This window comes from Cricetulus griseus, chromosome 3 (assembly GCF_003668045.3).
Source record: "Cricetulus griseus strain 17A/GY chromosome 3, alternate assembly CriGri-PICRH-1.0, whole genome shotgun sequence".
Taxonomy (NCBI): domain Eukaryota; kingdom Metazoa; phylum Chordata; class Mammalia; order Rodentia; family Cricetidae; genus Cricetulus; species Cricetulus griseus.
In genome coordinates this window covers 209,250,098-209,262,865 of record NC_048596.1, presented here as the reverse complement: position 1 = coordinate 209,262,865, position 12,768 = coordinate 209,250,098, and the positions used below count along the sequence as shown (strand labels likewise).

The 12,768-nt window shown below is 45.1% G+C and overlaps 1 protein-coding gene across 8 annotated transcripts in view; it reads left to right on the top strand.

Annotated features, from left to right (window-relative positions):
- Svil (supervillin) overlaps nt 1–10,396 on the top strand; it is a 190,962-nt gene extending 180,566 nt beyond the window's left edge. For all 8 annotated transcript variants that reach the window (XM_035442780.1, XM_035442779.1, XM_035442778.1 and 5 more), the window contains 6 exons: nt 1,103–1,236; nt 3,585–3,740; nt 4,996–5,139; nt 6,082–6,206; nt 9,267–9,422; nt 9,516–10,396. In XM_035442780.1, the coding sequence (XP_035298671.1) occupies nt 1,103–1,236; nt 3,585–3,740; nt 4,996–5,139; nt 6,082–6,206; nt 9,267–9,422; nt 9,516–9,602 (802 nt within the window). In that variant the 3' untranslated portion in view covers nt 9,603–10,396. The remainder of the gene's footprint in view (nt 1–1,102; nt 1,237–3,584; nt 3,741–4,995; nt 5,140–6,081; nt 6,207–9,266; nt 9,423–9,515) is intronic.
- Nucleotides 10,397–12,768: the final 2,372 nt, after the last annotated feature.

The window sequence follows — 12,768 nt, the reverse complement described above, 5'->3', positions numbered from 1 at the left end:
GATATCATCAGAAACAAACAAACAACAGCAAGGTAGATGTCCCCAGCAAGCACAGTCACATTTTGGCTTCTTCCCGTAGGTGCCACTCCCTCTGGAAAATTCAGTTTGCAACCTCTGCTGGTTCCTTGTAGGGTTCTGAGTATGTGCTTACTGGAATAGCAGAATGGAAAAAGCTAAAGAAGAATTGGGGGGACTGTAACATGGCCCTTCTTTAGAAAGCAGGGGACCCCAGGTGTGTGGCACCAGCTGGCAGTGAGTTCTCAGACCCCCAGGCCAGCAGCCCTGGGGCATAGCACTGCTGGGGTTCTCTTCTGGGGCTTTCTTGGTGGCTAAGGTCCTCAGGAGGAGCAACAGAGCCAGAAGAGACCTGCCACTGTATCTCTGCTCTAACTGACAACCTGGGCAGTCTCAATCCTTGAGAACAGCTGGGTTCTTCCCTAAAAATGGAGTGTTCCACTACATACCGTAAGCCCATTCTGTGGGCACTGACATGGACAATGAGACCTATCTGCCTTCCTCCAGGCTTTTCTGGAGATCAGTGCTAGGAAGAAAGGGCAGAGAGAAGGAAGACAACCTTCCAGCAGACAGGCAAAACCAGAGTCTCAGAACATCCTTCTATGGTTGGTGGAAGTGGGGGAGTTTAAAAGATGTTGCATGAGGGATCCAATAGCATTCATGCCCCGAGAGTCTTTTTCATTTGGGCCACTAAAAATGAAGCAAAATGATGACAAATTCATTCACTTATTCATTTGGCAAATGCTTACTGAGCACTTACTTGGTGCCAAACAAGGGACCAGGAAGTCGGCAGTGAATAAACTCCCCTTTCTCCTAATGAAGTTTGTGTTCTAGCAGGAGAGGACAATAAACAGAAAAATGTTGTGTTAGATATAAACATTTACATTGTCTTCATGATATATTATGTACATCTGTACATTCTTCCCGGAGCAAACTTCTTCCAGCACAAACACTGATGGAATTTTTACAGAATATTTTTTCATTCATCAATGAGAATTAGTTAAATTTGTGAGTTTAGTCTTGAATAATTGTATGCTACAGACACTTCCCAGACCTATGTAAGCCTCCTGGCATGTCTTCCATGCAGGTGTCCCCTAGAAGCAGGATTGCACAGCAGCAGCAACGTGACAATACATGAGTGTGACGAAGGATCCGAACCTCTGGGATTCTGGGATGCTCTGGGGAGGAGGGACAGGAAGGCCTATGACTGCATGCTTCAAGGTAATGGCACAGTCCATAGCATCCATCTTCTACTTTTCCTCAATTCACTCACTGATTTTTTTTCACTAGAGACTTATTGAGGTCTAGAGGGATGACTCCACCAGCAAAGCACTTGCCTGGCAAGCACGAAGACCCAAGTTTTATCACCAGAACACATGTAAAATTATAGAGTACAGTGATGTACCCTTAATATCCTAGAGCAGACTGAAAAGAACAGAAGGGCCCCTGGCCCTTGATAGCCAGCCTAGTTAATGAGCTCTAAGCCAGTGACAGGCCCTGTCTCAAAGGTAGTAGATGGCTTTCCTCGGGATGACATGTGATAGTGCTTAGGCCCCACATGCATGCATTCACATATACATGTACACCACATACACAGATCTATAAAAAAAATTTACTAAGCATATGCTGTGAACAACACTCAGTAAATAAAACCAAGGGTAGGTCTCCCAGAGGGCATCTTCTAAAAAAGGAAGCTAAGCCACACACTGTATATGACTTATTTTCATTCGAATAAAGTTCTGTGTCATGAAAGGGTGTGAGCATGGAAAAGATGAGGATTTTTTCCACCAGGAAAAGTGGTACACAGCCCATGGGAAGATGGTGTTTGCACAGTGCCTCTGAGGCTGGTATGACCCAACCAGAAGAGAAGGAAAAGCTGAGGAATTAGATGAGCAGTAACATGACAAGCTGTTGGGTTTGGTCAGTATCCATGCTGAAGGAAGCAGTGGTAATTCCATTGAGACAGTTGTCCCCACCAGATCAGGAGAGTCTTGACCAGCAAGCCCTAGGCCATATAGAGACAGTGAGTTCTCAGCAGTCATGGCTGGAAGGGGAGGCTTCGCAGGCAATGGCTGATGCCCAGTGCCTACTGGGAGATGTTTATAAGATGTGAGAATGTGACGGTTACCAGCAGCTTATCAACTTGGAACCTGAAACTTAAGGATGAACAAGAGAGGCCATCAATGAATGGCATGGCCTTAAGTCTACCCAAAGGAGGCAGGCAGAAGGAGGAAGAGTTGTGGGACCCACGTCCTTCATTCAGTAGCTCTTAACCTTTTCGGGATTCATAGATTCCTGTGAGAAAAAGGGGACAGAACCCTTGCAAAGGACAGAGTAAAGTATGTGTGCAATGTAGGCATGATTTGGGGATTTGATGTCCATGGCCTAAGACTAACTCATAAGCATTTCTTGTCATTTACAAGGCAGTAGGCAAAGAAAGAACAAACAAGACACAGGACTAGATCAATGGGCTGTCAGAGATCAAGAGGGGAGAAGGCGACAAATACAGGGAGACCCAGAATGCACTAGAGGTCAGAGAGGCTGGCAGGGTGTGTGAGTGCCAGGTGCTAGGTGGGAGAAAACCCAGCCCAGAAGCTGGAAGATTTTCTAATTTTTGTAAGATTGAGATATCTTGGGGATGGGACCCAAGTCTAAACACAAAATTCCTTTGTTTCATGCACTGGCTTCAGAATAGCTGTCCCTGTCCACCAGGGTGAAGTTAAGGGAGTGAACATGCCTTCCCGACTTTCCCTAAAATATACATTATTATAATATACAAATCATAAAACAAGCTTCCTTCTATTAATCATCTCTGCTGAGAAGCCAGGGTTCAGCAACTCACATGTCATGGATAACCAGAATTCATGTGTTCCTGTACTTCCTACACATTTCTCAATAAACAGACAATCCGGGCCGGGCATTGGTGGCGCACGCCTTCAATCCCAGCACTCAGGAGGCAGAGGCAGATGGATCTCTGTGAGTTTGAGACCAGCCTGGTCTACAAGAGCTAGTTCCAGGACAGCTTCAAAGCCACAGAGAAACCATGTCTGGAAAAACCAAAAAAAAAAAAAAGACAATCCGGATGACTGTCTATAAACCACCTTCTCCCTTTATTATCTCAGTACCCACCTTGCTGCCACTGAGACCTTAGTGATGCTAGGGCATTGTAATATATTCCACTCTACCTAACCATCCTCCATATCTATGGAGTAACGTCCAATATTTTCTGTATTGTACAATAGTGTAATGTAGTTGGCATGCCCTTAAAAATAAGTATTTAAGTTTAGCCATAGTTAAGGAAAATTGCTAGACAGGTGACTCCTATATCAACCAGTGTCCTCCAAGACATTGGGCCAACTTTCTTTCTTAACAGAAATTAACAAAAGGAAGTATTTTCCAACGTGGGGGGCGGGGCACAAAAAAAAACAGATTTCCCCATCAGAAAGCCGATACATACCAAATCCTGCTTATTTTCCACCAGTTCTTTGAGTTGTTTCATGTTATGCCTTCAGTCCATCTGGAAGTTGGTTCAAATGGCGTCCTTAGCTTTGTTCTCTTTTCTTTGGAAGATCCTGGGAGTTTTAACTTCGCGCCCCGCCTGTTCATCCTCAGCAGCTCCTCGGGAGACTTCTCGGCCACTGAGTTCGTGTACCCCGCGCGAGCGCCCTCTGCCGTCAGCTCCATGCCTTTCCTGCAAGAGGATCTGTACAGCGCGCCGCAGCCAGGTGAGGCCTGCAGGGGCATGGTGGCTTGCAAAGCCCCCTCCCGGAAGCCTTTCTTTCCCTTTCTTTTTAAGTAGTTCCTATCTGCCAAGTACAGTGCTAATGTACTTGCTACATCTCCTTTTATCCACCCCCCCAAAAGAAAACAAAGTCAGCCATGTAGCATTGTATCGTGAACTCCGTTACTTCCTACATCCAAAGAGCCAGTTGACAGTACCACATGGCGTCCCCGACATTCTTCCAGCCTTCCTCTCCAGCTTTCTGCTTCATGGTCCCTTGCTCTAGCTTTCACGTTTGTATTTGAAACTGGGTAAACAGGAAAAGGGCAGTTCGTCATGTCCCTCCAACTCCAATATTTCTGCTCCATCCCTTTGGCCTGAAGATGTCATGAGGCCACTCTAGCTGCCAAGGAACCTGGGAAAGCAAGTGGCTAAGAAAAAGGACATGGGAAAGCTCTCAGCAGAATTAAGACTGCAGACTGGATCTCCCAATTCCAACGCATGCCCTAATGCCCAAACCTATGCAAAGGAAATGGGCTCTATAGACCCTCCCACTTCCTGCCAATCAAACCTCTGAGCTCATAGTTTGTCCATAGCCTAGAGCTGCAGCCCAGTAACTCATTTTACAGTAGTTGCCCTTCCACCAGCTCAGAGCTTGGCAGGGGCATATGTCACACTATAGGCAGCAGCCATGAACATCTAAAAGAGAAAGCGACTTCCTGCCCTTGCATTCCTGGGCTCTGGGTGGATCATCAACACCCACTGGCTTTTAAAGCAATCACAAAATGACCTCGGTGCTGCTGAGCTGTCAAGTTGGAGAGCACTTGCCACATAGAGTTAGAATCAGGTAGAGGCTTGAGACAAGGAGGGAGAGACAAGAGGATTCTGTCTAAAATCCACTTCCCTGTAAAAGAACCATCACTGCTCAGAGCATCATGGGAGTTGAGGGCAAGCCAGATGTGAGCTCATTAGAGACCAGAGCAAATCTGAAAGGGCTACCAGCAATCTTTGGTTGAGCTGGGAAAGGAAAGACACAAAGAGACCTTTCTTGGGTCACGTCCTGGTCCTGCTAGGGTCCTTCAGAGTTTAACTTTGGAGGACAGAGTGTGCAGGAGCCCCCAAGGACTCATCACTCTGAACTTTGGGGAGAGGGGTGTGGGGACAGCTGGTAGAGCAGCAAGGCTTCTCTTGGGGCAGTGTGCACCAGAAGGTCTGTGAAGGAGTATACCTCATGGTCTGGTTCTGTCCTTACCTCACAGCACTCTTCCTTGTTGACAATCACCACGAGGTGTACCTCTGGCAAGGCTGGTGGCCCACTGAGAACAAGATAACTGGCTCTGCCCGCATTCGCTGGGCCTCAGACCGAAAGAGCGCCATGGAGACAGTCCTGCAGTATTGCCGAGGTGAGGGCAAGAGGGAGGGGATGGAGAGCTGTCACGGGTCCAGCTATGTCCCTTCTGAGATGCCCCCAGCCTTGAGAAGGCTCCAGTGGTCCCCCTTCTACCACTAGAGGCCTGTCAATATTAAAATCAATACAGTCTCTGCTACCAGTACAAAGTGGAGTCTATATTTCTCTTTCATATGATGAGGCTGCATTGTGGAGCTGCCTGCCCTGGCATCCCCTCTCTATGTGAAAGTGGGTAACTGAGCGGCCTCTACAGCTCGCCTTTCTCTTCAGGTAGCACCTGCATTAGAGAACAGAAATGTGCTCAAACCGGTTAAAAGCCAATGCCGGCCTTTCTTTTGGTATTGTATCCAATGATAAAAATAAAGCAAAAGTAAAAAATCCATAGTAAATCCCTGGTTTCTTAGCTAGCATCCGCATGAAATCGGTCACCTTTTATGTAAAGGAGGCCAGTAACTAATGTCCTGTCTGCATGTTGACAGTTTACTGGCTCGCTTAACACACCTGAGTGTGTATGGTCGATTCTTTCCATGGAAAGCCCTTTGTGAACAGCCTTCCAAACAGCACCAAATGCTCACCCACACCTGGAAGATGCTGTCATTGGCTGTCGCTTGCTATTGAAAACCTTCACAGGCAAATGAAAGGGAAGCAGACATGTCTGGTGGGAGTTCCCAGGAGAGCCTTCTGTTCCCCTAGGGGTCCAGAAACATTCTGTCAGCTTCAGGAAGTGTGGGGGGTGGGGGGGAGTCAGGCCTATGTGGCATCTGTGTTAAAGAGATAAGCATAAGAATCACCTTTCACTCATTGTTGTGAGTGACTCATAATCCACATTTGAAACTTGAAAGTCAAGAGTTCTGAAGGAAAATGGAATGAACAGGAGGAAAAGCAGGAAGGGCAGGCTCTTTGGGTTCACTGACATGTGTGCTCTGTGTCCCTACAGGGAAGAATCTCAAAAGGCCACCCCCCAAGTCTTATCTTATTCATGCTGGGTTAGAGCCCTTGACATTCACCAACATGTTTCCCAGCTGGGAGCACAGAGAGGACATTGCTGAGATCACAGAAATGGTGAGTTCCCCACCCACACTTCCCACCCCAGGCCTCTGCACTGGGAAGCACCACCAGAGGGAGAAGCATTGGATTGCAATCTGACCGTGGGAACAGACTGTGGGGTGTGATGACATACACATACACTCCTAGCCCTTGACCGCCAGCCTGGGCTTTATAGCAAGCTCTTGGCTAGCCTGCACTATATGCTAAGATCCTACAAATAAAGTGGGGACACACTTTTTCCTGCTGCAACATACTACCTATGCTGCATGGACTTGGCTTAGGAGGAGAAGCCTAATGGGAAATCAATTGAAGTAGTTTGATCATTTTTTACACATGATTTTCAGGATTTTAAATATGAGCAAAGGCTACAAATAAAAGCTGCCATCACTTCATTCTATTAGCACCAAACCCACTGCTTCTCAAGGTGTGCGCAATGCATAGCCAAGTCCTCTCTTGGTAAGTGCATGTAGGAGAGACACAGACTGCAATACAGGAATGTGCTCAGGTAGCTAAGGGAGAGAGCACATTGTGTTCTCTCATTGTGTTCGTGCAAGTACAGAGTATCACTTAGCATTACAGGAGGCAGCCCTCTGCCTACCAAACATACATTTGTTCCCCACCTGGAGGCTTAGTGTGGCTGTGTAGAATGTCTTAATTTAAGACTTAACTTTGCTAGTGATAGAAATTACAAGTTTAGTGGGAAGTAGGAATTTTCCATTTTAATTTTGTTACTCTATAAGAGAAAGCTGCCTTTGTGGGGGTACAAGGAGGAACAGACCTGATATATAGAATTCACAAAGAACTTTGAAAATTAAATATTAAAGAAACAAAGCTATCAATCAGCAAATGGGACTACTGGATGAACAGATGGCTCTCAGAAGATGACCAATAACTTTTTTAAAGTGCTCAACATCCCTAGTCATCAGAGAGATGCAAACTAAATCTACTTTGAGATACCATCCCACCCCAGTCAAAATAGCTACCATCAAGAAAGAATATGATCAAAATATATTGTATGAAAGTCTGAAAAAACTAAAACCATTTTTTAAATTAAGTGAATAAATAAAACCCTTATTTAGTTTCAAAAATGAATGAAAGGAAGAAAGAAAGAAAGAAAAAGAAAGAAAGAAAGAAAGAAAGAAAGAAAGAAAGAAAGAAAGAAAGAAAGGGATCTGACCACAAATGTTGTCAAAGATATAGGAGAAGAGGTTCCCTACTGCTATTAGAGGAGCAAAGATTAATATAACATGATGGAAATCAGTAGGAAGTTCCTCAAAAAAATAAAAATAGATCTACTATATTACCTATCTATACCACTCCTGGGCATCTACCCAAAAAACTCCATCTCCCACCACAGAGATATCTGCACATCCATGTTCATTGCTGCTCTATTCTATTCACAATAGCTAGGAAATGGGACCAGCCTCGATGTCCATCAATGGATGAATAGATGATGAAGATTGGTACATATACACAATGGGATAATACTCCGCTGTAAGGAAAACTGGAATCAGGAAAATGGATGGACTTGGTCATATACTATTAATCAGGTCAACCCAAACTCAGAAAAAGAAATTCATAACCTCCCTTATGCTGATCCTAATCTATAATGTATACATGCAAGTATGTAAACAAGTGTAAGCATAGGGAGGCCAAAATGGCTACCATCAAGAAAGAATATGATCAAAATATATTGTATGAAAGTCTGAATAGGCAGGCCTGAATATATTTTAGACGTAATTTTAAACACACAAAATTTTAAAAATCTGCTGTTGCATCTCAATCAAGAGCTTTGTAATGTACAAATCAACCCACCCACCTGACCTTTCTGCAGTGCTAGAAATGGAACCCAGGGCCTCGTACATGCTGCAGCCTCGGCCACTCTAACCTGGCTTTGCCAGATGCATTTGATCTATGTAGGGAAGGAGGTGATAGCAACCTGACCCCTAGGCAGAGCGACAATATGTGGAGTTCACAATATGTGTGAATCTCAGATCTCAGGGTTCCAAGGATGATGGGCATTTCAGCTGTCCCGTGCAGTCTAAGCCCAAGCAGGGGTTATCCTCGTATTTCTGCATTCACTGTAGCTCATCAGGCTTGGGGGATGGGGGTGCTGTATGATGTTGAGCCAGCTTGTAATTAAGACTCTCTGTGTGCTGCTCTGGTGAGGCCCAGCACTAAGCGTGTTACATTTGATGTCTCATTTAATTACCAGGACACTATATTAGAGTTCATCTTACTATCGTCCCCACTTTACCAGTGTAGGAGCTGAGACATAAAACACTTGCCTCAAATCTCTGAGTCACCAAGTGAGGAGTGGCCCATAGGTACAGGACGGTGGGCTCAGCGTAGCATCCACCTCTCCTGAGATTCTGCGCCATAGATTGCCAAAGTTGTTAGTAACTTGAACTCATTCATTCACCATGCAACTGCCCAAAGGGAGGGAAAGCTTCCCAGACCCAAGTATAAGAGATGAAGATGATTTTCCCAGAACACCCATGTGTGTGCGCGCGTGCGTGTGTGTGTGTGTGTGTGTGTGTGTGTGTGTGTGTGTGTGTGTGTGTGTGTGTGTGTAACCCAGGGTCTTGTGCATTCTAGGCAGTACTCTACCACTGAGCTATAACTTTACCCTTACCTTCCTTGTGTCTCGATGTGGATGAGGAAATGGAACCTGTGTGGAAGGAGAGAGGGCATGATTTCTTTTTAGCTTAATTATTTTAAAAGACAAATTCCATTATGTGGAACCATGTAATGTTTTGATTTCAGATCCAATAATCTTTCTCCACTATTCACTCATAGGTAAGCTGGGTCCCTAAACATGCATGCATTCATTCATTCATTCATTCATTCATTCATTCAGAAGCAGCTCAAACACAGAGTTGATTTGAAGCTTGGCAGGAGGACAAAAGCTCTGAAAGTCAAGAGGTAATTCCGGGACATTCAGAGCCTCCTTTCCACAGTGGAGTGACACCATGCTCCTCACCAGGCCGTGCACATATGGGACAGAGTAGAGGTCTGCAAGCTCTCCATAGAAAGCAAGGGTCTGCTCACATGTTCTCTGCAAACTCTCTCCAGGATACTGAAGTTTCCAACCAGATCACCCTAGTTGAAGATGTCCTAGCCAAGCTCTGTAAAACCATCTATCCACTGGCAGATCTGCTTGCCAGGCCACTCCCAGAGGGAGTAGACCCTCTAAAACTTGAGATTTATCTCACAGATGAAGACTTCGAGGTGAGTGGCCCCTTGGGTGGGATGGTGATGACACACTGGCTTGAGGGGCCTTTCACTCAGCCACTCACTGGACATCTCTTCCATTTCCTGCAGTTTGCACTCGACATGACCAGAGATGAATTCAACGCACTGCCCACCTGGAAGCAAGTGAACCTGAAGAAAGCAAAGGGCCTGTTCTGAGGTCAAAATGACAGGCGCCACCAAGAAGAGGTCACTTGCGATGTCGCTAGACCAGAAAATGGATATTTTGTTTTTTGGACTGGTATTTTTTCTGTCGAAGAAGAAAGTATTTTCGAATCAGAGTTTTTCCAAACATGACCTTATTAACTCTGTGGCTTGTCCAGGAGTTGAGAATTTTGTAAATGTGTAGGAGAACTCTTGGGATCGTTCTTTTCCGTGGTTCAGGTAAACTGAGAAACACATCTCTTCCGTTCACTCAGCCGAGTGCTGCCTCAGTGGCCACTGCAACCCTGCCCTCCTGTTCTAGCTCGGCATTACCTTTTTTAAAGCAATTCTCTTTATAAAGTGTTATTTTGATAGTTTGTGGATTCTAAATATATATATATATATTTATATAAACACCATATAAATCAAATATGTATTTAACAAAGCAATATGCATTCATTCACTTTCAAGTTTTTTTCCTTTGGTGTCAAAACATTATTACAAGGTAGACAGAGTCGCTTCTGTTGAGTTCGGCCTGCCACCAGTCTGTCGCCTGGTGTGTCATCCATCCCATCCCCCACCCCAATCACCATTTCCCTCTCCCCCATGCTCAGGAGTGCCTCCTTCAGCCTTAGGTCTGGCTTGTGCGGAGTTCTGCTTCCGGTGCTAAAGCGAACAAAGACTTACTTCCCAGTGTGGAATCTGAAGAAATCTATGTGAATCAACCTTTCTACCTTAATATCTCCCCCAGAAATGTATAGTGCCTTGTTTTATGTACAGTTTATATACAGAAAAGTTTGCTCTGCTTTTTTTTTTTTTTTTTTTTTTTTTTGATGCTGGTTTGGAACATTATCTACAGTTTTACTCTCAAGTAGTAGAAATAAAAACATCTCAATTTCTCATACCCATTGTGAACATTACACATGTCATTCTGTGATACAGGACCCCAAAATAAAACTTCAGAATAATCACAATTCATTAATCAGTTTACATTGAATTCCAAACCTGCTCCTTTGTAGGGAAAAAAAAAAAAAAAAAAAAAAAAAAAAAAAACTTGATGCATTAGGAACCAACTGCCCTAACTCAGGCTTTCACCAAGGGCAAGGATTTTAGACTAAGGTGTAAGATTAAAGAGGCGAAGCAGACATTTAACCCATAAATTTTCTCTAAGAATTGCTGATGTTCTTAACTCTACAGCTGCGTCTAAACTCACTTTAAGATCTCAGCACCTTTTCTCAAAATATGAATGGATATGTAAGGCATTAAGATGTAAAATATGGTGGAGTGCTTGCCTAGCACGTGTGAGGCCCTAAGTTCAATGCCCAGCACTGCCAGAAACTGAACAAAAAGACAAAACCATGACTTTGAGCATGTTCTGCAGATGGGCTGTGAGTTATTACAGCTCTTTCCCTTACCCACTGCTTAGTCTAGATCACATGTCTGTCTTAAAGGTCCTAGCTTTCTCCCCTGCCCCACCGTGGCACTCCACCAGGACCCACAGCTTTGTGGTTGTGTGATAATATCCAGTCACCAAATGTTCCTGCCTTCTTCTTCTCAAGAAAGGAGACACTCGCTGACCTTCTCCGCATTATGGGGCTTTCGGCAGGGATGGAGGAAACAGGCTTTGAAACCTGTCCAGTGCTGTGGAACTTCCTGTGTTGGTGCCCTTGTGACAGGAGCTGAAATGGGAGAAGCAGAAGAGTTAAAGTGAAAAGATGGAGTCATGTACCCGGAAATGATGGAAAGGGGGGGCTCAAAGTGCTTCCCTAAAATAACAGCAAAGGAGAGTTGTTCCTGCAGCCAGTACAGCAACCTAAAGAGTGTCATAAAGGACAGATTTGCCACCATCTGCAGCCAACTCAGGAAGTCAACTGGGCTCTTAAACACAGGGTTTCGGTTGGGCTTCTCCAGAGAGAATCCACTACCCATGTGTCAAGAGTAGCTAGATGATGCATGCATGCATGGATGGAAACTGGGGGAATAGACCCATGTCACTAGGCAGACTGAGGCTTCCTCAACAGGCTATGTGCAACCTGGAGCCCCTGGGAGACTAGTACTTAGCTGTTCAAGCCTGAGAAACTTGCAAAACCAGTGCATGTCCCTCTCAGCTAAAGGCTAAGGCCTGAGATCCTGGGGACTACATGCGAGTCCTAGAGACCCAGAGGGCACAGACATCTGTGTCTGTGTTATGGTGTCTACAGAGCACACGAACAGTATTCCTACTGCTGGAAAGGGAGAAGAAACTCACCTTTGTCTGTTTGTTTTAACTGCTTCCCCTCCAGACCACCCCATTCAGGGCTTAGGCTCATGAAGCACTTTTCTCCTCTGTCTCACCATTATGAACACACCCAAAGTTAGGCTCAGCCAGGCTAGTGTCACTTTATCTGGTTACCTCATAAGACAGGTCTCTGTCATCAGAATATCCCTCAAAGCCAAGTTTCTCCAAAGGGCTCTAAACTCTAAATCTGCACTTGTATTCAATGCTGTCCCCCAGTCATGAACCGTCAGCCTGATGCTGGCCTCTGAAAGGGCTCGACTCTGGATACCAGCTCAGTTTGCCTCTTTCCTGCCCCCAGAATGAGAGCCTCTGTGTCCTTTCAGATCCCCTAATAGCCGCCATTAGCTTTATTTCAACTCAAGATGACTTACAATACCTGAGAGCACGAAAGGGCTGCGTAAATAGCTGTTGCCCTGTATCATCTAGGGAATAACAACTCCTAAGGGGCTTGTACACGCTGAGCTCAACCAAATCTCAGAATCTGTTTGACCTGTGCTTCTGAAATGTGGATACTAAGGGTCATTTGTACCATTTGGCCCAAAGAAGTCCTACTTTTACTTATATTTTTAGTGTGTGTGTATGTGTGTGTGTGTGTGTGTATGCGCGCGCGCATGTGCGCGCGCCTGCCAGAAGTGGATGTCAGGTGTCTTCCTCAGTCACTCTCCACCTTATTTTTGAGACAGGGTCTCTCTCTCAACTTAGGAGTTCACTGAGGAGGCCAGCTAACAGGCTAGTGAACTCTGGGGTTCCTTCTGTCTGCCTCCCCAGATCTGGGATCACAGACATGTGCTTCTAAACACTTCTTTTTACATGGGTGCTGAGGATCTGAACACCTTACTGACTGAGGTATCTTCCCATACCAACCTCCTACTTGTAGAAAGTAAACACACAGCTTCACACACA